The sequence below is a fragment of the Anas acuta genome, chromosome 4 (genome assembly GCF_963932015.1).
Source record: "Anas acuta chromosome 4, bAnaAcu1.1, whole genome shotgun sequence".
NCBI classification, from domain to species: Eukaryota; Metazoa; Chordata; class Aves; order Anseriformes; family Anatidae; genus Anas; species Anas acuta.
This window is the reverse complement of record NC_088982.1, coordinates 9,027,195-9,051,346: the sequence shown is the minus strand read 5'-3', so window position 1 is coordinate 9,051,346 and position 24,152 is coordinate 9,027,195. Positions and strand designations below refer to the sequence as shown.

Genomic DNA, 24,152 nt, shown 5'->3' with positions numbered 1-24,152 from the left:
ATGGAGGAAGGACACAAATGGAAGAGCAAAGAGACTGAACATATCCGAAAAAAAATAATGTATATATATATATATATATATATAAAATTGATGGGAAGCATGAACTCCATCTTGCTAAGCATTGAGAATTCTTGTGAGGGATACCTTCCATCCATTCCAAATATACCTTTTCTGGATTTAAGGAAGATCTTTCATAAATGAAAGCAGAGAAAATCCAGAAATCTAATCCCCTACCAATATTTAAATATATATCCCAAATTTCATAGGAGGTATCAGAATTCACCACAAAAGGCAAAAGCGAACAGAAACACCTGAAATGCAAAAAGAGAGAAATAGTTCAAACAAAAGTAAGACTGTGGCATTTTGAATCTAAAAAGATAGGTCCCCTTGAACAGATGATTTTGTTCACAAGCAGATCAATCTGCAAGTAACAGTAGCTCTGATTGTAAAGAGAAGTTCATGTTAAAATTGGACAAGCTTGCTGGGAATATGCCTCCAAAACCTCTAACAATTACCTCCTCTAAAAGGCTAGAAAATAAATAGTTCTTAAGATATTCATTTGATCAGAATCCTTGCATTCACCTCCTGAGTATCCTACGTGTACAAAGTCCTCCAACAAACCCGTGCTTTTCAAGTGTACTTTTGAGAGAGGAACAGAAGTAGACAACCAGATGGCAATAGGAAGACACCAGTACCCAAGGCATACCTCCTGCACAGTTCAGACTACACAGAAAAGTGCAATTGCTTATATACATTTACTCTACTTTTGCTGTTCTGATTTAACTAGTCAGCCAGAAGCTAGTTGGTAGAACAAACACAGAAATATGTGCTTACCCTTGTCACAGCTAGGGGCAAATAAAGTACATAACCACTGTATGGTCTCAACGTAAGGAACAAGTAGCAGGAGGTGCAGCCTGGGGACAGCTGTGCCCCAGAACATTTATACTGACCAGTAATTCTGTGGACCACATGCCCCAAAGAGTCCTTTCCTCTTATCACACAATATCATACACTGAATCTTTTTTTAACTACAGAAGGTACTAAGTGTTCTGTTTCTGTGTCATCTGAGGAAGTGATCTCACCCACACTCATAATAAACTAAACAAGACTGGGCAGGATCAGGACTTGGATAAGAAATCTCAAAGGTAAGCCAGTTTTTGGTTTAGTAGGCCTGATAATCTATTAAATCAAAAACTGACCTAATGCTTTAAAAAGTTCATAGTCTCTGCTATGGAAAATGCTATGTACAAGACTAAATAAATAATTATCAAATAGTTGTGGTCATTAATTCTGGTAGTATTCCTAGGCTGTCCACTGAGACCAGTAATTCATAAGCGCATTCTTTCTCTGTGCCTTCTTACGTTGCATTATGTCAGTGGGATGGATTTCACAAGTGGGTCAAGTGACCCAGAAACAGTTACTACAATATGATGACAGATTGTAAAGTTACAGCAGCTTTTGAATGAGATTCTCAAAACATGTCACAAATATTAATTGTGCTTAAAGAAATTCCTTTTGGGTAATACTGTTTTGTAAAAGTGGGAACTACAGGACAGAGCTGGGAAGAAATTTTCCCCAGATAACACCCTAAGTCATTGGTGGCAATCAAAAAAAAAAATTATAAATGCTAATTTCTGAGTCTTTGTGCTGTCCATCAGACCATATTCCTACTTTCCGAATTTCACTTCACCTCATTTCTCTCAAACAACTAACAGGTGGTTATGCTTGCAAGTATCTTCTGTATGTCCTTCAGCATGAGGAGGGCCAGATAATTTACAGGTGAAAGTAATATGCAGCTATCATCTTTTGTTGCACCAGCTATTGAAATATATCAAGGACAATAAATCTAGAAAACTATGCCTCCAGAAACAACCTCTCTATCTCTAATGCTACAGGGTCTAATTTTTTTTGTTTTGTTGTTTAAAGCGAAGTAAGTTTATAGTAGATGAATACTGGATGGTTCGGTATTTTTAATGTTCGGGAGCCTATATATTACTGTGCTGAGCAATGCCTGCACTGTATATAAGCAAAATATTGTTATATGTGTTCGTAATGTCATGTCATAAAAATATCTGACCATATTCTCTTTATGACATTGAATTTCAGCTTTTCCTGATTCCCAAGTGATTAAGCTGTAAAGAAAGGATTCAGTCTGCAAAAAAAGATGCATGAGATTGACCTACCCTAGTCTGAATATGTGCTGATTGGCATTATCTCTGCTTTTTGGGAGATCCCTGGTGCCCTCAGTCTGCCTCTTTGGGCGCATTTTCCCTGCTTCCTGCTCCCTCACTGTGGCTGGAAGCCAGTCAAGTTCCTTCAAGAACAGAAGAGACTGTGTAAGAAAACTTAAGCACAGGATTTGTAAGCACACAACTTTCAACATGCGTGAGTACAAGCAATAGCATGAATTGAATGGAAGAGCATCTGGAAAAAACAAGCCTTGCCACAGGGGGTGCATGATAAGCATGGTGACAATGGGATCTGTTTAAGGGAGGTCAGAGAAGGATGGGTAAGGAAAGACAGAAAAGTTCTTGTTTCTAGAGGGAAGGGAGGAAATGAACATCAGCCATGCCCTGCTTGAGACTGCTCAGGATAAGGATTTAGTTTAAGGTGAACAAACATTTAAGGTAAGAAGCTAATATTTGATGAAAAGATAAATACCTTTCACCTCCCGAGAGAACTGTGAGTAATAGCATGTACTGAACTTGTCGACTTCTACACACATTTTGCAGATGCAGTCTGATTAATTCATAGCACTTCAGCTATCAGTGCTAGTCCTCTCCAGGGGTCTAATCAAAATGCCATGGAAATGAAAGAGAATATCCCTACTGACTTCACTGGGTTTTGGATAAGTCACCAGAACTCAGTCCTCTTTGCTTCCATTAATTTCAACAGGGAAAAAAGCCCTGGGATCTTAGGATATAAACACAAGAATGCACTGCTTCTACTATTTACAGTCTATGTTGCATTCACCGTCTCATATTTTCATCTTCATGTGATAATGCCGACCATCTTGAAGAGGTACAAGTAAGGTTATTTTCCTTTGTACTTATTATTAAACCATATGAGCAGGACATTGTGGAAAAATCAGATTCCATCCTTTTCTTACAAAAATCATAATTTACATTTATATCAGTAACCAATAGTACAAATTAGACTCGTATAATTTAGTAGGATTTTTTTTTAAACTACATACATCAAAGTAATCTTGCATTAGATGATTTTCATATTTAAAACTAAATCTATGACATTTGATATTTGGGGATTTTACTCACAATTGAGTGGGCATGTGTGAGACATACAGCTGAACCAACACAAATGAGAACTATGAAGAGTTGTGCCAAATTACACCGTGTTCTTGCAAAACAGAAAGCTCAAAAGCAGGTTCCTGTTGCTATCAATGAGAGGGAAAAAGGACTAAAACCGTGAATTTGGGGTGGCAATTCTGCTTATACAGAATTAAGCTTTTCAGTAGATGGAGTTTATAAAGCTCAACGTGATTGGTCTGATCCTGAAACTCTAACTGAAGCAAATCATTCCACTGAAAATAAAGTGAGTTATTTACATAGAGAAAGGCACAAATGTTGCATGATAACTTCTGCATTAAAATCCATCTATCGTTATCATAGCAAAAGCTTGATTCTAATAGTCACTCCAAAGAAAAACTGTCTGGGATGCTTCAGTTTTGTACAAAATTCATTTTTTTCTTCAAAATGAATAGATGCAGTCCATTTTTATAAATGGTCTGATGAAATGATGTATGTTATTACTTATGTACAATACACCAGATGAAGGATCACTACGATGTCGATCATTTTAATAGATTTAATTGAAGACACTAAAAAAAGGGGGCTTTAGTAAACAAGAACAATGACATTATCTGGAGGGCATCAATCTGATGAGAAGAGTAGTAAAAAGCATTTAGGAAGATAAACAAAGAGAAGTAGTGTTGGCATTCAAATGAAGAACAATAGAAATAGAGATGTTTAATGTTTTCAATATGAATACCCATAATTTAAAGAACTAAGATTTAAAGAACTATTTTAAGTTAATGTGCTATTTGGGATAATTCATACTGAACTCCGTTAAATACCAACAAGGTCGCAACACTGAAACGAGCATTTATTTGCATTTACTATTTGTTTTTATGAGCTTTGAAGGGCATAACATGATTCTTCAAGATTGAAGGTGAAGGTTTGCTTGTTGCAACTAGGAATCACACATCATATTACTAATGAACCCATGTTCCTATTGAAAATATTCCCAGTGAAAACAAGTTCAATATTATGTTGTAAATGTTATAACGTACAACACAATAAGCATGAGGACTGTAAATAGCCAAATTACAAGTCAAAGCGTAGTTTCTTTCCTGGAAGAAAATCAAGTCTGATCATTCATTGGGAACAATGAACAGAAATTCTTTTCATGATGTAAAATTAACATGTTGCAGAAATAAAATATATGGAGATTAACACAGAATTGCTTCTAGAGTAATTTTGATCATAACATTCTAATTAGAGGAAACCGTGTTGATTTATCTCGCACTATTCAAGAAATAAAAATGCTTACCATATTTCATTTGTATTTCTCTAACAACAGAAGGCTAATAATCAGTGAGATTCACTAGTGCCATTTGTATATAGAAGCACGAGCTAGGAGCTGGAAAATAGGAAATGACACCGGAATGTGGTTTTCTGTCTTGTTTCCTGAGTAGCCATGTAGAGATTATCTTCTCTCTTAACAACCTGCTTTTCTGATCTATAGAATGAGGATTATCTCAAACATGTTCAGATATAAACTAAAAGCACCATAAATTGCAATAATAAATAGAAAAGCAAAAGCGTGTGCTTGAGTGTTTTGCTGAATCGTGACCGAAATGCCTATACAATAAATTAAGAAAGAATGGAAGGCCTCAATGTTGTGCTGAATCTAGCTTTCTGTTGGAGCTGAAACCAAATATTCAGCTGAGCAGTAGGTATTTGAAAAGACCTTCATCTGCCTTCTGAAATGAGAGGTCCCTTCCAGAGAGCAATGAGGTGTCCCCCCAGACTCCTCTTCTGCAGACCAAACAACCCCAATGTCCTCACTTTTCATAAGTCTTGTTTTCTAGACCCTTCACCAGCTCCGTTGCTCTTCTCTGCACATCCTTGAGCAACTCAATATCCTTGTAGTGAGAGGTCCCAAACTGAAAACAATGTTTTTGGAAAGTCCTTTATTTTACCATTTAACAATATTTGAGATGCAATCTCACCAGTGCAGCATACAAGGGGAAAATTCCTTCCCTAGTCCTGCTGGCCATGCTGTTCCTGATGCAGGCCATGATGCCATTAACACGGTAATTCTGAGTGTGTGTCACTTGAAAGACCCAGCCTTGAGCTAGTTACAGCTACACTAAACATTACTAACTACATGACACTTGGGCAGTCTATTTATACATTTCCATCACACCACGAGAAGATTCTGTCTTTATATATACAGTGGTTCGGACAGATCTGAACTACTGTCAAAGTAAAGCTCACCTCTATTCTTTAAAATTCAATTTCTATTCCTTTGGTACTAATTTTCTGATTCCCTATTTGTATCTTGAAATAGCATGTGGTTGCAAAGTGCAGTAAGTGAAGAAGAAAAATGCATTCCAACAGTTATTGGATATGCTATCTGCATCATCTGCTTCAATCACAAAAATATAGGGAAAGATGGGTGCTGTGATTAGATGTGCAGCCACCATGATTGTAAATGGATGATGTAAAGGCAAAAAACTTAAAACTTAACTCTAGATAGCTTTATCTAATTCCTCTGCAAATAAAAATGGTCAACTACTTATCTCATTTACACCAACATATGTACAGACTACAGCTTCTGACTTTGGGAAGTCACTCTGGAATATACTTGGAAGCAAACAGTACACCCAACTGTTTTTCAGATAGGTTCCTCTCTCAAAAGCTTGAGACAAGATTTCCTACAATGAGCGAATGTATTCAGATGGGAATAATGTATTGATACTTAAAAGAAAAATTATAATGATGAATTAAGAAACAATAATATTCAAAAGGTTGCTTCTCTTGTTGATGTCAATTGATACCCTCCTCTGGCATTCAAAAGGAACAAGACGAGAGCTCGTGTGGTCTGATGCAAGGAACTATTTCATGGAAAGCTGTCTACACCATTTTAATAGAAGAGCATAATATACTATTATTATTTAACATAATCACGCTTTTTGGGCTTTGATTTAATTACTTATCTAACCTTACGTGAAGGAAAAATTAGAGCAACTAAAGATTACAAAGAAAATCTTGCTGAGAAGTTATTATGCAAAGCTCTGGGTAGTGTCACCTTTGTAGCAGCACAGTGAAACCAACAGAAATGTTGTGCTGGATTTGGAGCAGAACGTTCAGCACAGACCTATTCCTTCTATACTAATAAAGTAAAAGGTTTAATATGGAATTCTGCCAGTTAATTTTCACTTAAAGCAAGTTATTCTCAGTAGTTGGTACATTTTTAACCTACAGTTTTGACCCTTTGGATTTTATGCCTCTTTCTTTTTTTCATGTTCTTTTCAAGTCCTTCATTTTAACATATATTTGCTTGCCCACTTTGCCACTTTCATTTCTTTTCCTGTACCTCAGTTTGCCACCCATTTTTAATGCTTTAATTCGTACGGATTCCCACAAGAATAATTCCTGGTGGACTGTTGACAGGGATATTTTGGTCAAGACAGATTATGCCTTCAGGACTTACTCCCTTAGGATTAAATCCAATTTCCTTTTATAACATATCTACATTCACTGTGTACGTAAATAAGAATTCTAAACTACAGTCTAAAATCCAGCCTCATTCTGTATCATTTCCTCATTGTTGTTGATTGTCATCTGAAGATGTTAAAACAAAACTTCAGCACTCTCTTGCAACTTCTTTCCACAACTTCTTTTCCATAACTTCAGAAGTACTTCTTACCAAGTACAAAAGTCTAACAAAGTAGAAGATAGTAAGTTGTAGAAAAGTCGAGTCTGATTTACTGCATATCTAACTAACTAAATATAAAGAGAGCTGTGTCTTGCAATCATATGGATTTGTGCTCTTGGAATCTGATTCTCCTCATTTTTGTCTAGTCAGTAGTCCACAATATTAGGTTTGCTATTAGTCATTCTGCTAGCACAAGAGGTACAAGCTTGGACTGAGTGTGGTTTGAAGTGATGGCCTTAATCAGGATTCTAACTGGAGGAAGTTTCTGCAGGAAGCAGTTAATACCAAGTCAGTTAATACTGGCTAATTGGTAAGTGGCCAAGCCAGGAGATCATGTGTACAAAGATGCTACAATATTTCTAGGACCACAAGTCTATTCTGAAACTGAAAAGAAAGTGAAATGAATTTTCCATGAGGAATTATAATCACCCATTTGGTACTAAGACATTGCATGAAAGCTTAATTTTGTATAAAAATAGATCTCTCTTTCAATTTTCTCAGATAAATATGCATAAAAATTATTATATAGTAAACAAAGTGAAACTGAATGATTTAAGATGTCCCAGACAAGGATTTTTGCCCTATCTTTGGTATCAGCTATCCTCCGTGTTCTTTCCCCTTTGAAAGTGTTTATTAAGAATCTTAAGATCCATGTTTCTCTAATGAAGCTGCTACTTCTGTTGTCTTTGTATCACCTTTCTTGGGCTGAGAAGAGCAATGATCTGAATATTAATAGGTATTTATTTTGGCAGCAGTGGTAGCTGAATTTACCCAGTCTTTGCCCAGTCAAAAATGATTATTTTGAAACTGGACCAGTTCCATGATGTAATTCAGCATATGAATCCAGAAAGAGTTGTGCCAGCACTACAAGGCAGGAGGGCAGTGCCAGAAAATAGGGGCCTGAGTAGAAACTGATGAAGAAAGTAAATACCCAAGAAGTGTGCATCACTGCCTCAGCTTGTGATGTCCATATCAGACCTCTGAAGTTTTATATTCTTGTAATCTGTTGTGTTTATGCAAAATAAACATAAAAGACTAACTAATTGGAGTAGCAGTATTTTAGACCTTATTGTCAGAAGTGGCAATGAGTACTTGAGCTACAACGTGGCAATGCGGAATGAGGGCTCTGACAATGCAGTCTGATAATACACAGCATGCGCAAACAACAGCAGACTAAACAATATTACTGTCTTTTCTTAGTAATTTCCTACAGCTGATCCAATCCTCCAGCTGCACCAGCAGAAGTCAGGGGTGCACTAAGGACAAAGAGATGGGAAAAGATGAATGAACATGTTGAGGAAAAGACAGGAACTGCTTCAGCTGGTATAGCTATACACTGTTGAATCTTGTTCTGGTTACCTGCAGTATTAGATTAAAAGCAGGTGGTTAATTTAGTGCCTCTTGCCTTCCATCCCACTGTTCGGACAGTCATGTCCTCAAAGCAAGAATACCTGATCCTGTGAGTCAGCTTCTGAACTGTGTTTGTGTATACAAACAGGTGGTGCTGGCAAGAACTTTCATTTAGAAGGAGAAAAGACGAAAGAAAAGTACAAAACAGCTTAGAAGTGGGAGAGAAACTTTCCCTGTCACCATCAGATCCGTTTTAGTAGGTTGCTGCTTCCCCCATCTTTTGTTGCTACTCAAGCAGTTATTTAATGACTCTGATCTTTGCTGCCTTGTTTTCTGGTGATAACCACAAGAAATTTGGACTTTACTCCTGAATCAAAAACGTTGGTGCTGTAAGAAAAATCTATGAGAGTTACAACAGCATGTCAGAAAACAGATATCTTCATATTTAAAATCATCTACTAAAACATTGTAAGCAACATAAGATGAATTGAAACTGAATATACCTGCAACATCTCAGCTGATTCATTCAAGAAATCCTCCACGCTCTGATTTTTTGGGTTAAATTTGTTAAGCTGTTGGACTATTAGCGCAATATGTTTTCCATGGCTGACCATCTTCACCATGGAGAATCCTATAAATATAGTAAATCATTAATTTTTCATGCCTGCTTCAGTTGTAGCATAATGTATGTTGATAGGCTCATAGAGAAGATACACTGCAGTAATGTACACAAGAACATTTAGGTCAAGCTTTCAAAACCATGGGTATTCAGAGCAGCAGAAATGAGAACACTAGAAACAATAGAAACATCAATAACATAGAAGACATAATTACATACTTCTTATTCTGCAAATATCTTGGAAGATCATTAGGGCAATACTTTAAATGATTTCTGTATCAGATTATTTGACAAAATTTAATTAAAGATAATACTAGAGAAAAGCATTAATTTTTGTATGTGTGCTACACAGGTCCTACTTAATACATTGATCTTCCTAGTGAGATGCAAGTGAATACAGAATTTTACTCTTCAACCTTATTAAGTGTTATTACTAGCGGCCTATTTTTCAAGACAGAAAGAAAGAAAGAAAAAAAAAGAACAGGAGCGGAGAATATGAGGAATACAAGGAAGCAATGAGACAGTGTTGGTCAGCAGGCAGCAATCACAGCGCATCGGTAGCTTAGGCCACTGCCAAAGTTTTCTAGGGCACAGCAGCTGAGTACACTTAATGCTCGATGCTTTGTTTGTGAAATGAATGGATTATATCCACCTCTAATGATGCCTTAATCATACGTGAGTCCACAGTTCTTGCTACCTACACTTTAATGTTCACATGACAGGAACTATAATTCATCTGTTTACACTCACAGGCATGTTGCTGTGTATTAAAGACCAATGACAGTAATGAGCAGGGCTGAAAGTCAGGAATCCGGTTTATCAATGGGAAAAAAAATGAGCAGAGAAGTCATTTCACATGGTGAAAAAATACTTTTGAAAATTGTTCTTTCATTTTATATATCATTATACTCTGCTGTTGGAAAAGAAAGCTTGATCAAGATGATTCATTCCCACTGTGGTAAATATAATTCATTTCTTGTTGTAAAAAGATGTTGTAACATTTTCCGATAGTGTTTTTATACCCTGCCTTTCAGCACTATCAAATGTAATTATAATTGCCTAAACAACTCTTTTAATTACTAATGTCAAGGTCCTTAAAAAAGGTGTTTTGTGCAGTATAGACATTTAGTTACCTAGTATGATGAAGATAAAATGTCCAAATAAAGAAAAAATGACCAGCAAGACAGGGCTGGATCATGACAAGTGAGGACAAGCAAAGAAGAGGTGCTACAGTGCCTCTGTCATCGGGGGAATCACCGTTTCTCCCCTCCTCTGCAGAACATGATCTGTTTCTCTGTACCTGCCAAGGTTCTTACACTCACAATGAATTTCGGATAAGGGCGATTGAAATACCTCTGTACTCAGACTGAATCATAATTCAGGCTCCAACAGCTCTCTCTGTGACAAATATTTTTTCTTCTGGCACGGCAGAAATCAGTTTGAGTTCCTGTGCTCTGTACATGCCAACATTCCCTCTTCTCCCTCCCCACCAAAAAAAACAGTCATTAAAGCAAAAAAATGGAATATGAGAAGTAGGACACATACACCTTGAGAACTCGGGACATACAGGGGTTCTTCACCTGTGACTGTGTTTAAACAAACTGCTGCTTTTTTATTTTATATTTGTTGATTATTTTAAAATAATCAACGTTATTTTAAGACACATGCACCAGAATTAAAATGTGTTATGGAGTGCACCCTTATTGCCATATGGTTATTTAGGAGAAAATACTAATTCCTGTGTATAAAAATGATACAGAATCACTGCACACAAAATGGTATACATTTCCTTCCATTGTCAGATGTAGAATTCCAGTTAAAGGAATTAAGAGCCTGACTTAGCCTTATTTTATGGCAGAGCTTGGAGATATTCTGAAACTAACTCCATTTGGTAAGGTCAACCACAATTGTAAGGACTTGTTTCAATGGCATGAGAGAGGTCTTCTGGTTTCAAGTGTGTTCCTACATTCCTAGCCTAGAAAGTCTGAGATCGCATGTCCCTAGATGAAAGCAGTGCTTGGGGGAGGGCTGAAATCAATCTTCCTGCAAAATTCACTCAGCTCAAGCCACTCAGAATGCCATAGGTGTTCTCCTCACGTGTGCTAGAAAGAGAGCCACCGAACGCAGGGTGCTGTTGCCTCCGTGGTCACATCCTGCTGGTCGCATTTACGCTGGAATTTAGAACCACAGAATCGTTAAGGCTGGAAAAGCCCTCCAAGACCAGCCGGCCCAACCATCGCCCTACCACCAGTGCCACCACCAAACCACGTCCCTCAGCGCCACGCCAAAGCCTCGGGTGGAGAACATAAATGCTGACCAGCTCCAGATCTCCTCCTCCTCCTTTTTAATTTTTCACGTTTTTCACTATTTTGTCCCCTACAGGCGTTGTATTTCACACAGCACTTTTGTCACCTGATACCTCGCGGAACTTTATGACCGGGGACCCGCTGCCCAAACCCTTCTCAGGGAAGCGAATCCCGACAGTCTCGTCACGATACGTCACGATATGACGAGTTCCCCTCTCGGTCTTCTGTTTCGTGTCTGGGTTTGGGCGCCCCCACCCCCGTACCTGGCTCGGCGCCGCTCCCGAGCCCGCTGAGGCCGCTGAGGCCGCCACGGCCCGGCCCGGCCCGCCGCGGTTGCTAGGGGCCGCGGGGGCTGCTGGGAGTTGTAGTTCTCCCGCGCGGCCGCTTTCGCATCGCACAACGGGCGCGGCGGGGGCAAAGAACTACGGGGGTGGGAGGAAAGATGGCGGCGATTGTTTGCCGCCGTTGCCAAGCAGGTCGGTCGGCCACTTCTCTGTTTTTGCGCTTAGGAGCGGCTAGAAACTAATCCGCACGGACTCGGATAGGGTTGTCTGACAGAAACAGAGGCTTGTTGCCCAGAACCGGCCAGGTTTACCATTTGGTTGGGAGAGGAGACTACAACTCCCAGCACGCACCGCGCGGCGGAGCACCCCCACCGCACCCCCAGCAGCCCTGCGCGGCATGCCGGGACATGTAGTCCCCCGTCTTCCTCTCCCGTTACGCAAATGAGCCGCGGGGTGGGCGGGGCGAGCCCGAGGGGAGAGCGAGAGAGGCGGAGCCGCCCGGCCCCCTCCACCCCCGCGCATGCGCAGAGCGGGGCCGGGGCGCCGCTGCCGGGCGGGCGGCCGCGGGGGCTGTCAGTGAGGCGCGGAGCCGGCGGCGGCGCCGGGCGGTCCCTGCTCTGCGGGCAGCCCGCGGCCACCACAGCCGCCAGCAGCGGCTCAGCACAGCCCTGCCTCACGGAGCGTCCCGGAGCTTGCCGGCCAGCTCCCCCCGAGCAGCCCCGGGCGGTGGCGGTGATGATGAACAGGTTCCGAAAGTGGCTGTACAAACCCAAGGTGAGCGGCTCCGGGGGGCTGCGGGATGACAAAGCACGGCGGCGCCTTGCGCTCTGCCCTTCCTCCTCACCTGCCCTTCCTCCTCGCCCTCCTCATCCTCTTCTCCCTCTTCTTCCTCCTCTCCATCCTCCTCTTCCTCCGAGCCGCGCGCCGGAGGCAGCGCACAGCCTCCTGCTGTCGCGCCGCTATCGCGACAGCGCTGTCGCGAGCACCTCGTCCTCCCCCTCTGCCCCTGTCCCCTTTCATCCCCGGTCCCCTCCTGCTGCCGCCCGGGTTTGGGTGTTGGAGCCGAGCCCCTGCAGCCCCCGGAGGGCACAGCCCGCTGGGGGGGGGGGGGGCTGGCGCACGGACAAAAAGTTGAAGCGTGGTTTTCGGGGAAAAGTTGCGCTTTGCCTTTTTTTTTCCTGCCGTCGGAACCCCGGCCAGCCTGTGGGGGAAGGCTGCCGGTCCGGCGGGGCGGCTGCTAAACGAAAAGGAGATAAAATTGAGCGGTGAGGGAGCTGGGAGCGCGGCGAGGGGCTGAGCGGGCGGGGGGGGGGGGCAACAAACTTCAGCTGTGCCCCATAAACTTTGTAACTTTGTGCTGTCCTCTGCATCAACGGGATCCTAAGGAATAATAATAAAAAAAAAAATAAGGAACGTGGAGCTTGCAATGAATAAAAGAAGCGGTAGAAATTGTGCGTGCAGCTTTTGTCGCCGTTTCTTTATCAAAAAACCAATTAGCCTTCCCTCTAATTGTCTTCCTGATAGAGATCTGAGCTTTTTTTTTTTCTCTTTCTGATAAACCCCGGGTTGGGGCTTTCTGATAAACCCCAGCTCGGGTTGGTTTCAGAAGCTGGCTGCATCGCTCCTTGTGCTCCTCTTCAAAATGTGGCACTGGGGGGTGTAGTAAGGTGACGACCGGTTCCTTCAGGAACAAGCATTTGCTCTGATTTTCCTATTGACTTGTTACGGGTGATGCATTTGAGCTAAATATGCAGGATTTCGCACGGTTTTTTGTTTGGTTTTGGTAGCAAGTCAGATGGATGCGTTCAGGTGTAGCTCTCCTGGTTGCTCTCCTTGCTGTCCCATTTGACCAAGGGGTTCTGAGGGCTCCTTCCCGTCAGGCTGATGGCTTCCACAGTCTGCTTTGGAATATAACCTCTTTCAAAGCTGTTTCCTTTTGGGATTTTTATTCTGGTGGGGGCTTATCCCCACTCACATTACTTAGTTATAATCTTCTGTTAGGTACTGCAGGCTCCACGTGTGTTTTGGGGGCAGGAGCAGTATCAAACCGACGATGGAGACTGCTCCTTTTGAGGCTTTCCCCATCCTAGTGCGATGTGACAGGACTCCTGCACGGCAGCATCTTCTGCTGGTTATTTGGCTGCTGTGGGGTGTTTGGCTGCTGCTTTCATTGCATCCGGAGCTGGTTGTGAAGGCAGAGGGGGAACGGGACTGGGAGGGAACAGGGGAGCAGCGGGTTCGCAGCGCAGCCCTGTCAGGAACCTGGGTAGATGCTCATATTTGTACATGGCTGAGGCTGAGAAATGGAACAGAGAGGTATTACTCAACACGATTGAATTACAAAGCCGTCAGGATAATTGCCAAGTTACTGTAAGAGGCAGGGACCTGCATCTAGGCAGAGACATTTACTTCAGAACTGCTGCCTCTGTTTGAGCATAGCAAGGAGGTGAGAGAAAACGTGGGTGTAGGGAAGCGGAAAGTCCTGACTAATGTTGGGAGCGTGTCACGAGAGCAGCACGGCTTTCCTACGGCCTTACACAGCCCGTGCTCTGACTTCTGGCCCTGCCCTGGCTCTCCAGGTGTGCTGGCATGCCCAGACGTCAGTAAGCAGGGTGCTGGAGGTACCCAGGGACAGAAATAAACAGCAACGATGAGGTCTGCACAGCTGGCAAGAGGCAGACTTTCAGCTGATGTATTAGAGGCAGAGCAGAGAGATGAGGCTTGGTTTCCAGCCTCCTGTGCTGCATCGATGGTGATAGAAATTTTTGTGTGCCTTCACGTTGGTGGAACGAGGGCTGCGTGCTCTGACCTCAGGGCACTGCAGGCGTCCCACTGCCTGCCCGGCTCCGCTACCATATGCAGAGAAAGGACGATTGCTTCTAAATCAAAATATTTGTGCGTACGCAGAGATAGACCAGAAATATTTCCTGTCACTCCAGGGAGCTTCTTATCTCGTACCTCTTGCTGTCGGAACATTCCACAGGTGCGAGGTCAGAGCCTGCTGCCGGGCAGACCTGAGCATCCCGCGGAAGTATGGGAACTGCCTGGGTTTGGACAATTCGGAAATGCTTTTGATGCTCAAAGTATTCCAAATAACTTCTGTGAATGCTGCTGCTGAATTTCCAAGAATAGCTTGAAAAGGGAGCAGAGAAGAGCTCACCAGGGTCGATGTTTTGAATTTGGATCCATTTTATTGATATTTTGAAAGAACTGTTCAGTATTTGACATGGGAAAAAATAATCTCTGTAACCACAACTCAAAGATGTTTTTAATCAGCTTAGCATAAAAGACTGGAACATCTTCAATGGATGTTCAGTTTCCTTTATTTAAAACATTAGTTGGTGATTACATCTATGAATCTGAATTTCCTTGGGTTTTCTTCACGCTGATGATTGCTTTCTGTAGCTGGATTAGCAGATGCATTTTCAGGACAAGAGATTCTTGCTTTCTGTTAACGTGTTTCTATGAAATAACATTTAGGGATGCGTGGATGGCTGGTACTGGGAGAAAGCTTGTTTTCATGTCTGTGCATAGTACCTTTCTCTAACTTTTTAAGGGCCTTCTTACTAAGCTATGTTTTGGGAAAGTAAGCCCTAGGTAGCAACAATGCTTTTTGTAATATTTATTGAAGGATTTAGAGTAAAACATAGATATGCTAATTTAAAACAAGGCTTTAAAACAAGAGCTAGTAAATGAGCATCTTGGAAGTAAGAGGAAGAGAGAATATTCCTAGGGGATCAAGAGTAATCCCCTAATGTAGAAAAGTGAGAGGCAATGGCAAAATATTCATCAAGTGACCTCTAGGAGCTTCCTAGAGGCTCTTTGCATAAGGATAAGTGGTTTTGTTTATTTTATTATTTTAAATATATATATATATATATATAAATAATAAATGCATATCTATATTTAAAAAGTAGGTAAAAACTGATCATTAAAACCTGCAGATACGAATGTAATCTTGCTTGGGAGCGTTGTCAGTGTTGCTTTGTGGCAGAGCTGACTCAAAGCATTAAAAGATGGGAAATAAATAGAAAATAGCCAAGGCTTTTTTTTTTTTTTTAAGAAGAGGAAAATATTCATAGGATTTCTTTTTAGGAAGAAGTTGTATACAGAAGATGATGAATTGAAGTATGAACTTTAGAGGAACAGAAGATAGTAAAAATTTCTCTGGAATATGTGCTTAACACCCTGTGAAGAACACTTTTAAAATTGAGTCAGTAGAATGAGATGTAGGAAGAGGGAGGATTATTTTAAGGAGCGCTTTGATGGACTGAAATGGTGAGAAATGAAAAAGGATGAAGCTACTGGAATAGCCAAGCAACTATTGAGGCTAGTTTGGGGTGAGTGCAAGGAAAAGGAAGGATCAATTTACAGAGTGATAGGAAGAAAGCACTATCTTATCTTAGCTATAATTTCCACATCTTAAAAGTGAAGTGTTTACTCTTCACGGAGCGAGTTCAGTTGTGGGAAAAGTGTCTTAAGAAAACTACTTGAATGAAGAGTGAAGGAAGAGGTAAATTGCATTCGTAGCCTGAAATTTCTGTTTACTGGTGCCATACAGTAACCGAAGTCTTTAGGCGCTGCTGTTTGTGAACAAAACTTGGTATTTAATACTAGATTTTTATTAACATCTCACTACTTTTCAAGACAAAATTTAGGAATCTTATTTGCGGAGACCTCAGTTACCTGCTTAATTCATCTTGTTGCTGCTGTCTGATCAGAGGCTGCAGCTATCGAACCACATTCCTCAGCAATATTGATAAAAATCCGGAGGAAGGCAACTCAGACATCAACAGACATTGCTTTAGAGCTCTGCATGCTGAAGCGCTTTATTTCAGAAGCACCATCTAGTGGTTTGAACACACGTGTGGAAACTGGGGATTCTTTGCAGCTCATTGTGACTCTGCAGCCGACTTAAGGTAATTCAAAGTCATGTTATTTGTTGGCCTTGGTTTACCTACATCTGAAAAAGCCAAGTGGGCAGCTGTTGTAGTTGTCTATTAAGGGAAATGCTTGGCTGTTCTTAATTACCCTGATGTGGGAGAGATGCATGGACCTTGCAAAGTGACTTTTTGGATGTAGGTTTCTGTGAGCAGAGTCAGGGTGTATCAGAGCAGGAGTCCATCCAGCCTGGTGTCACGTCTGGTGGTGCTCGTTGGCTGCGTCCCGTAACAGATGCCTGGGGAGAAAAGATGAGATGAATAGGAAGTGATATTTCCCCTGGGCTTTCTTTTGAACTTACGGCAGTCTGCATTTTTTTCAGGAGTGTGCTGAGCTGCGGATTGTGCCCTTATAATTCAACAGCTTTGGAACATTTTTCCTTAAACTGTCTAATCGGTTTTCAGTCCGTTTATACTTCTGGCCTCCTTTATGACTACTGGCTACTCAGTGCTCAGAGCTGAGTTTCCCTCGAGTGAGGTAAATGTTTTCCAGCATCCACCAGTGCGACCCAGCGTGTCCCTTGTCCTGCACACTCCCTTTGCTCTTCCCCTTGGAAACTTATTTGGATCTTTCGACTCCCTGTCCTGTTCTCCCTCCATGATAGTTACCAAAACCTAGAAAAAAATACTTAAAGAACACATTGTGCTCTTCTGTGTTATTTAGAAGAATCCCAATACAAAAAAAATGTCCGCGTTGACCACAGTATTTAAGCTCTGGTAGTTGAGGGTGCCCAAAGAATATTTTTGTACTGAGCTAACTAAAAAATTAGCAGTGCAAATACCTTTGACATGCTTCATTTAGCTGTTTTAATAGTTATGATCTACTGTCTTGGCAGTTCTGTTAGCGATGTTCGTTTAAAAATGCATTCAGTAAAGCTATTTTTATGTAAGGATGTTAAAAATAAATGAATTGGAAGCCGTGTAGGTACGTTTGACTCATGTCTGAAGACTGACCAGCCGTCACAGCGCATCTGAAAAAGCAAGTTTCTCAGGCTGGGTTGTTGTATTGGAGGATGCTGCTTCGTTGGAGTCTGTCTTACCTGTTCTCAGATGAGTCTTTTTTTCATCTTGAAAGTACAGAATATTCCGGTGTATCTAAAACTACAAGCTGGTTTAGTGCCCACGTGCTCTCTGCTTGTATTTTAGACATGACCTGCTGCTCTGCAGACAGGGTGAAGCTGCTGAGCCCCCTAAACCAAAGCTGTCCCGAGCCAGCTAACACCAAGCTCTCAGCCCCTGTGACAGGCAGAGCTGTGTAGCAGAATTCGGTTTTCTTTTTTTGGGGCAGCATCCAAGCCTGTTGTTTGGAAACAGGCGGGTGGCAGAAGTTGTAATACCCTTTGCAGAGCTGTAGATTCAGGATGTAGGAAAGGCTGAGCTTCTGGGGGGTTGTGTGTTGGGACAACAAAGATGCAGCCTTCCTGTCTGAGTGCTTGTCGCTGTTAAAACTGGAGAGTCTTGCTCTGTCTTACTTATTTTGATGGTTTGGGTGAGACTTGCTGCCTTCTCTCTGTGTATTTCTGTTCTCCCTCGCAGCCTGTAGGATTTCCCTTCTTGTTTCCTAGTGGGCAGTGACCCTTTTGCAGTACTTCCTTGAGCCCCTAGCATGGATATTCTTCTTGACTGCCCTGATCCTGCTGGTGGTTCTGCTTGCTCCTATCCCTCTCTATTCACCACCGTCTCCTCCCTGGAGTATCAATGCTTTTGATGTTGTTTAGGATCAAGATTCCCTGAAGAGCTGATCAACAGGAACTGGGTTATCAAAGGAAATAGGATCCTGCAGCCAGGCTGTGATTATACCATTGCACTGCAAGGAAAGCTGAGAATGTCATGTAAGGACTGCCCCTGCTTTACCCTGTCTTTATAGGGCACAAGATCATTTTTCTTTTCTCTCGCAGGATCTTTAGCCATGCTTGATGGCTGTTCAGAATGAATAACGTAGCAGTGAGCATCGTGTCAGTTCCATGTACTGCGCGCTGGGTGAATGCAGGAACGGAGAGCTACCAGGGGAAAGGCACTGAAGGGGAGAGAGGTGAATAGTGTAGAAGGAAGTGCTCAGGATAAAAACATAAGAAAACCAGTCTGAGGGTGGAAAAAGGGAGGAGATGACTCTCCTCTTTCGAAATGCAGGCTTAATATTTGCAAATGGGCCATAGGTTGATTCAAATTGGGGTGATGTTTATGCTGGAATGTCTTAATTCCTGCCATCGCCTGGCACTTTGATCTCGGAGAATTACAGGTGGTTGAAGCTAAACTAACCGGATGCTCAGGGTGTTCGGCATTTCTACTTTGCATTCTTCTAATTTTCTCCTTCCTTTGTCAACCTTTTAACACAGGAGATGTTTCCTGCAAGTCTGAGGTTCATCAGATGTTGAAAACAATCAGATTATCCGAGCTATCATTTCTGCTCTGTACTGATGTTACAGAGCTGAGCCTGAAAGGAGCCTTCCATGTTTATCTAAAGTTGGCTTTTGGAGGGTTGTCATCTTAGGGATCTTTTTAGAAATGATAAGGGGCGCTCATATCAGTGCCTCTGTACAGAAGGAGAATCAGAGCAGCATCAGCCTGTTGGCAGAAGCTTCACCTTCCTGGATCAGTCCAGTTGCTGGAGTTTGAGTGCTCTTACCGTAGAGATAAGGACTTATCAGACTGTTTCCTATCAAGCCCTACAAATCCTTTGAAAGAACTGCCTGCTTTTACCTAATTTTCAAGATTCAGAAACATAGAGTACCTGCACTTCTGAATGCATTATTTAATGCTTTTGTAAAGTGTTTGTATGGAGCTGGATGAGCGTCCCTGATCTAGTTGATGGCCTTACAAAAATGGCTTGACGCAATAGAGGAGACGTTGTTCTGTGGTGCAAGATGGATGGAAACCCTCGTAGAGTAAAGCAGAGTTAATAGGACGTAAGGAGAAGGAGAAAATGTTAAGGGCCATAAAGCAAATCTCATCTCGAACCTGTGATTTATTTGGCCTTGTATTTTAAGGTATGTTGCAGGTCATCACTGAGGCATAAGAGATTAAATGGAAATGGTAATTAGGTTTGCTCCAGTCCGATGGCGATGACTGGTGCATGTTCATCCTGGAGCTGAGTGACTGCTTTTGTTTATGTTTGTGTAGGTCCTGTAGGGACTTAGGGTGCCCTGGTGAGGTCTCTCATATCCTTGTGTCTGCCTAGGCGCTGTTGGCCCATTAGGTTGTGGTGAAGAGGTCTTAGAACATTTTTGCATTATTTTTTTCCCTGTCAAACTTTGCTTCTCTTTGGTACGTAAGCTTCTGATGGTGAGCTTAGCCAGAGTTGGAGGGCTTTTTTGAAGACTCGAGAGTGGTAGTGGGTTGTTCCAAGGTGTGAGCTTCCTGTGTGCTTTGTAGCTCTCTTACAGTGTTTGTATAAAGCCTGTAATAAGACCGCAGTGTCATGATGAGCAACAAATAATTGGAAGAGGGCAGGTGGGTTATTTTATGTGCCTTACATTAAACGGTGCATGTTGTTTACCTATAGGAGTTCACTGGTGTCATTGGTCACTTGGTTGATATTTTCTTGATAATTAAGTTACTCTCAAGTGTTTTCTTCAGAACTGATGTGTTCAATTTGGAGACTGCTTTCAGCTGTCGGGTTTTTGTGTGTTTTATTTCCCTAACAAAGCTGCTGCTTCTTGCTGGATTTTTTATTTTTCTTTTCGTAGTTGGGGACTTGCTATAAATTTTTCTTGCCTCATGATTTCAGTCTAGAGGTGCAATGCATAATGTGATAGTGGTCATGATGGTAGGAAGAAAGGTACTGAAGTACTCCATTTTCCTTGCTAGAAGAGGCAAGGAAGCAAGGTTTATTGTTAGGCATTCATCTTTATTTCATAGCATATATTCTATTCCCATTTTTTGTCGTGTTATTTTAAAGGATGTATTATCTCAATCAGCTACAGTATTTCTTCTGATTGGTTTCCTGAAGAAAGCCTCAGCCTTAGAGTGTACCTATTTTTCAGTAGACTACTTCTTCTCCTGTGTAGCTTGGAGAGTTGCTGTCTGGCACTTTCCTGGCAGACAGTTCTGCGTGTAGCTGAGAGCAAGAGTTTGAAGAATTTTCTGATGTAGACTTGGGCTGCAACTTGCAAAATGAATGCTGCTTCAAAAAGCCCCAATGTATATGTTGCTGCATAAACAATTAAGATAATTTTTTACTTTAGAAACGTTCTATTGATTTCTTGATATAGTGTGTGTATATCTAGATCTACCTATAGCTGTGTGTATGTGTTTAACCTGCTATTCTCACGTTAACAGTAAAGGCAAGTGAACTGAAGTCTAGCTGCTTTGGTTTTCTACATCAGAGGTAGGCTGTTGTTTCTATTGACCCGACTTAATCTGGTTAAAAAGCTTTTAATTAGTTTAGAAAAAAATGTTTACCTGACAAATAAAAATTCAAGCTTTTTGGAAAAGATGAACCCTTCCAAATTACTGCAGATAATACTTCATGAGTATTCCTGAAGACTTAATAGATAAACCTTTCCACTGGGAGCATTGGTTTCAAGGTAAGAAAGCCAAGCACGTTCCTTGCTGAAGCTTGGAGTCGTTTGCAGTTGGTCAGGCCAAGCAGTGAGATGCTGCGAGGCTGGAGCTGGCTCTTGCTGTGGTTCTCTCTGTGCCCATGTGCTGTGTGTGATCCAGAAATTGTGTATAATCTGTGCATTTTTTCAAATGCCAGAAATGGTTATTTTTCCTAGCTTTTAAATGGGGGACTGAGGCACAACGGTTTTTCAGTGCCACATATAAGCTAATAGTCAAACCAACCAGAAAAGCTTAATTTGGGGGTTTCTTATCTATTTTTTCCTCACTCCTCCAGGTCCGCTACTTTATATGAGATTATTTTTCCTCTTAGGGTTACCGTGCAGTCATGTTTTACAGCCAAAACTGAAGACCAGATTGTGTGTGCTTTGCTATTCAGAGACAGGAGCGCAGCTTACTGTTTCCATATGTTTGGATTCACTGTCCAACTCTAGCTTACAAATGAGAACATATGGGGGATAGGTAATGGTGATTTTCAACTGTTAATTAGTCATGTTCAAACCAGTGCCTCACTACCCAGGCCTTTAGTCGCTTCTGACTGTCATCTTTCTCATCTCCCCCTTGTGGTAAAATCACTGGTGTGTATTGGCATGCAAAGCTGCTGGGGGAAATGGGTTTCCTTCTGCTGAAGCATTTTTGTAATTTGGGGTATGAGGAGAGTGTCTTCCAACTCAGGTGCTGTCCAGGAGTCCTAAGTGCAAGGTACTGAAAATCCATCTCATTGTGGTGGGATATCTTGCTTACATTATAGTTTGTTTGGTTTGTGGAAAGAAAATAAAAATGGATGATGTGATCAGTGTTATACGTGAAACAGTATGAATTAGAAACATGTCTTAAATGCTGGCATCTATGGGATGTTTAGGTTTTGCAGGACTGGATGAAAGCATTCTCGGTCATGACTAAACTTAGCTTTGAACCTGTTTGCTGCATTCTTGCCAGAATTTGAGTCATCTCATGGCTACTCCATATCACAAGTCAGGTTGCTTAACTCTGTTCCTGCATGCCATTTCTGACTCCCTCCTTGTACTGGTTATTAGGCAACTTTTCTATTAGAATGACTTTTTGGGTTTTGGTAAAGTACTGTCGAAGTATAGTGAAATGTATTTGCATAGTAGTGATCTTTCAGAGCAACAGAAGTACTCATCTTCTCCAGAGTTCCTAATCTGTCACCTATCAGGAATATTTTTGTCCCCCTTGTGAATTTTAAGTCGACTGAAGACATTGCTGCTTCTGCTGGTCCCCTGCTCCTTCAGCTGCTGCCTGTGTGCTCTTCTCTTATCTCCCTACGCCCTGCATGAGGAATGGAGCAGCCTTGCTCTGCATTGGATCAACTTCCTGACACAGCTGGAAATTAATTCCATTTGTTTGTAGTAATTTGCAGAGCTACCCGTTAGCTTCATCCAGGGGGGAGCAGCAGGATCTCCTCTTTTGGTGGCAACGTGGTCTTTAAATTACCCTGTAGCAGCCACAAAATTGCATCTTCAGAGTCTTTTGTGTTTGTGTATGATATTGTATTCACAACACAAATAATGGGAAAATGAACCCCTAATCCGAAGAGAGAAACACTTCTGTCGCTGGCTCAGACAGCACCTATTCTATTGCTCCTTTGGCACGAGAGATGCTGCGTTGTGTAATGCTGGGAGCAGTCTGAAACCCAGGTGAAGTCACATGGAACTGACAGAGCTGCACTTGTGATTCGATTCTTTATCATAAAACACAGGCCCACCTCATTTTTTTTTAGGTGACATTAGGGTGCAGACCATGTATAAAATGTTAATGTAGCTAATCTTGCAGTGACAGAGGCACAAAGCAAAGCTGCAGAAGCAGTGAGGCAAAACAGGGAGCTGTGAAAGGGCAGGGTTTCCACATTCTTGAACTACCTGACACTTTGAATTTCCTTTTTCAACAGGAATTGTGAAGGTGCTAAAGCATCCAGTTAATGCACCATTGTCTGTTTGGCATATCTGTGCTCTGTTTCAAGTTCATTATATGAATTGTCAAACCTAGAATTTGCTAATTTGGGGCTTGGAGTCAGTGAAGTGAAGGATTTGAACATTTTTAATTAATTTCCAAGTCTTTTAAAAACCTTTCTTTTATTTACCTTTCATCAGTTGGGTCAGAATTAATATATTTAAATAGCAGTATTGTCAGATAACGTAACAGTTTTCACTGTGTACTTAATGGAATAAGAAATTTCAAAGAACTGTAAGGAAAGGGAGAAGTACAAATTCTTGTTAAACTTTCAGCTATAATTAAATTAATCTGTGTTTCTCTTGCTTGAAAGCTAGCAAGTAAATCTTGCAATGCTAAGTACAAAACTAATAACTGGGGTATGTAAGTAGAGGCAATCTTTTATTTTGTGGATTTATTTTCTTCCCCAAGTATAAAGTACTATCTGCACAAGTTTCTTCATTCTGCATTGTGTGTGCTTTATCATGGTGTTGGGTGGTTCCAAAAAGAGCTAAAAGCTTTGCTATTTTTGACGAGTTACTCTTAAAGCAGCAAAAGCTTCTTGTAGGGGGCTTGTTTGCCTAAACAACTTGGGAGCAACATGGATGAGGATGTTGCAGCATGTGTCTCCCTCCATGGGTGAGTCCCCACTATCCCCACTCCACTAGATCCATGTGGAGCAGTTAGGTATCTCATTTAGGTGCAGGAAAAAGGTGACGTGGAGAAGTGCTGTCTTCCTAGACATTATTTCCACTCTGACTACCTACTGTTAGGGATTAAAAAAATTACTACTACTAATTGTAATTCACATCACCTTTCTCTGAGGGTAAAGCTGGGTATTAGGGGAAGCCTAATCTTAACCTGCCTTCAAAATTATTTTTCAGGCATTATTTCCAAATTGTAATTACTCCTGGAAAATTGGTGAGTGATTTGCTGAGGAATATGGGGATTGAATAGAAATTGTCTGTAAGCAGTGTCAGAGCACCCTCTGCAGCCTCGTAATATTTAAATGAGCTTTGTACAGTTCTGTTGATCGCTTAATGATATGAACATTAAAAAAAAAAAGAAAAATTAAGTTTCCAGGTGCTTTATACCACTCTGTTGGGCCATTGAAGTACAATGGCAGATCCTTAGGGGAGATAATTAATGAGAATATTTTGGATGTTTTGTGTCGATTGTC

At 41.5% G+C, this 24,152-nt stretch overlaps 2 protein-coding genes across 7 annotated transcripts in view; one reads left to right on the top strand and one right to left on the bottom strand.

The window, feature by feature from the left end:
* CFAP99 (cilia and flagella associated protein 99) overlaps nucleotides 1-11,645 on the bottom strand; it is a 56,927-nt gene extending 45,282 nt beyond the window's left edge. Inside the window, exons 1-3 of one of the 3 annotated variants that reach the window (XM_068679720.1) lie at nucleotides 11,502-11,572; nucleotides 11,030-11,103; nucleotides 8,817-8,944 (exon numbers count right to left, since the gene is read on the bottom strand). In XM_068679720.1, coding sequence (XP_068535821.1) covers nucleotides 8,817-8,936 — 120 coding nt within the window. In that variant the 5' untranslated portion in view covers nucleotides 8,937-8,944; nucleotides 11,030-11,103; nucleotides 11,502-11,572. The other 2 variants (XM_068679719.1, XM_068679721.1) reach the window with 2 other exon arrangements.
* A 395-nt stretch (nucleotides 11,646-12,040) lies between these two features.
* Nucleotides 12,041-24,152, top strand: part of ZFYVE28 (zinc finger FYVE-type containing 28) — a 142,749-nt gene continuing 130,637 nt past the window's right edge. For all 4 annotated transcript variants that reach the window (XM_068679718.1, XM_068679717.1, XM_068679716.1 and 1 more), the window contains exon 1: nucleotides 12,041-12,296. In XM_068679718.1, the coding sequence (XP_068535819.1) occupies nucleotides 12,258-12,296 (39 nt within the window). In that variant the 5' untranslated portion in view covers nucleotides 12,041-12,257. The remainder of the gene's footprint in view (nucleotides 12,297-24,152) is intronic.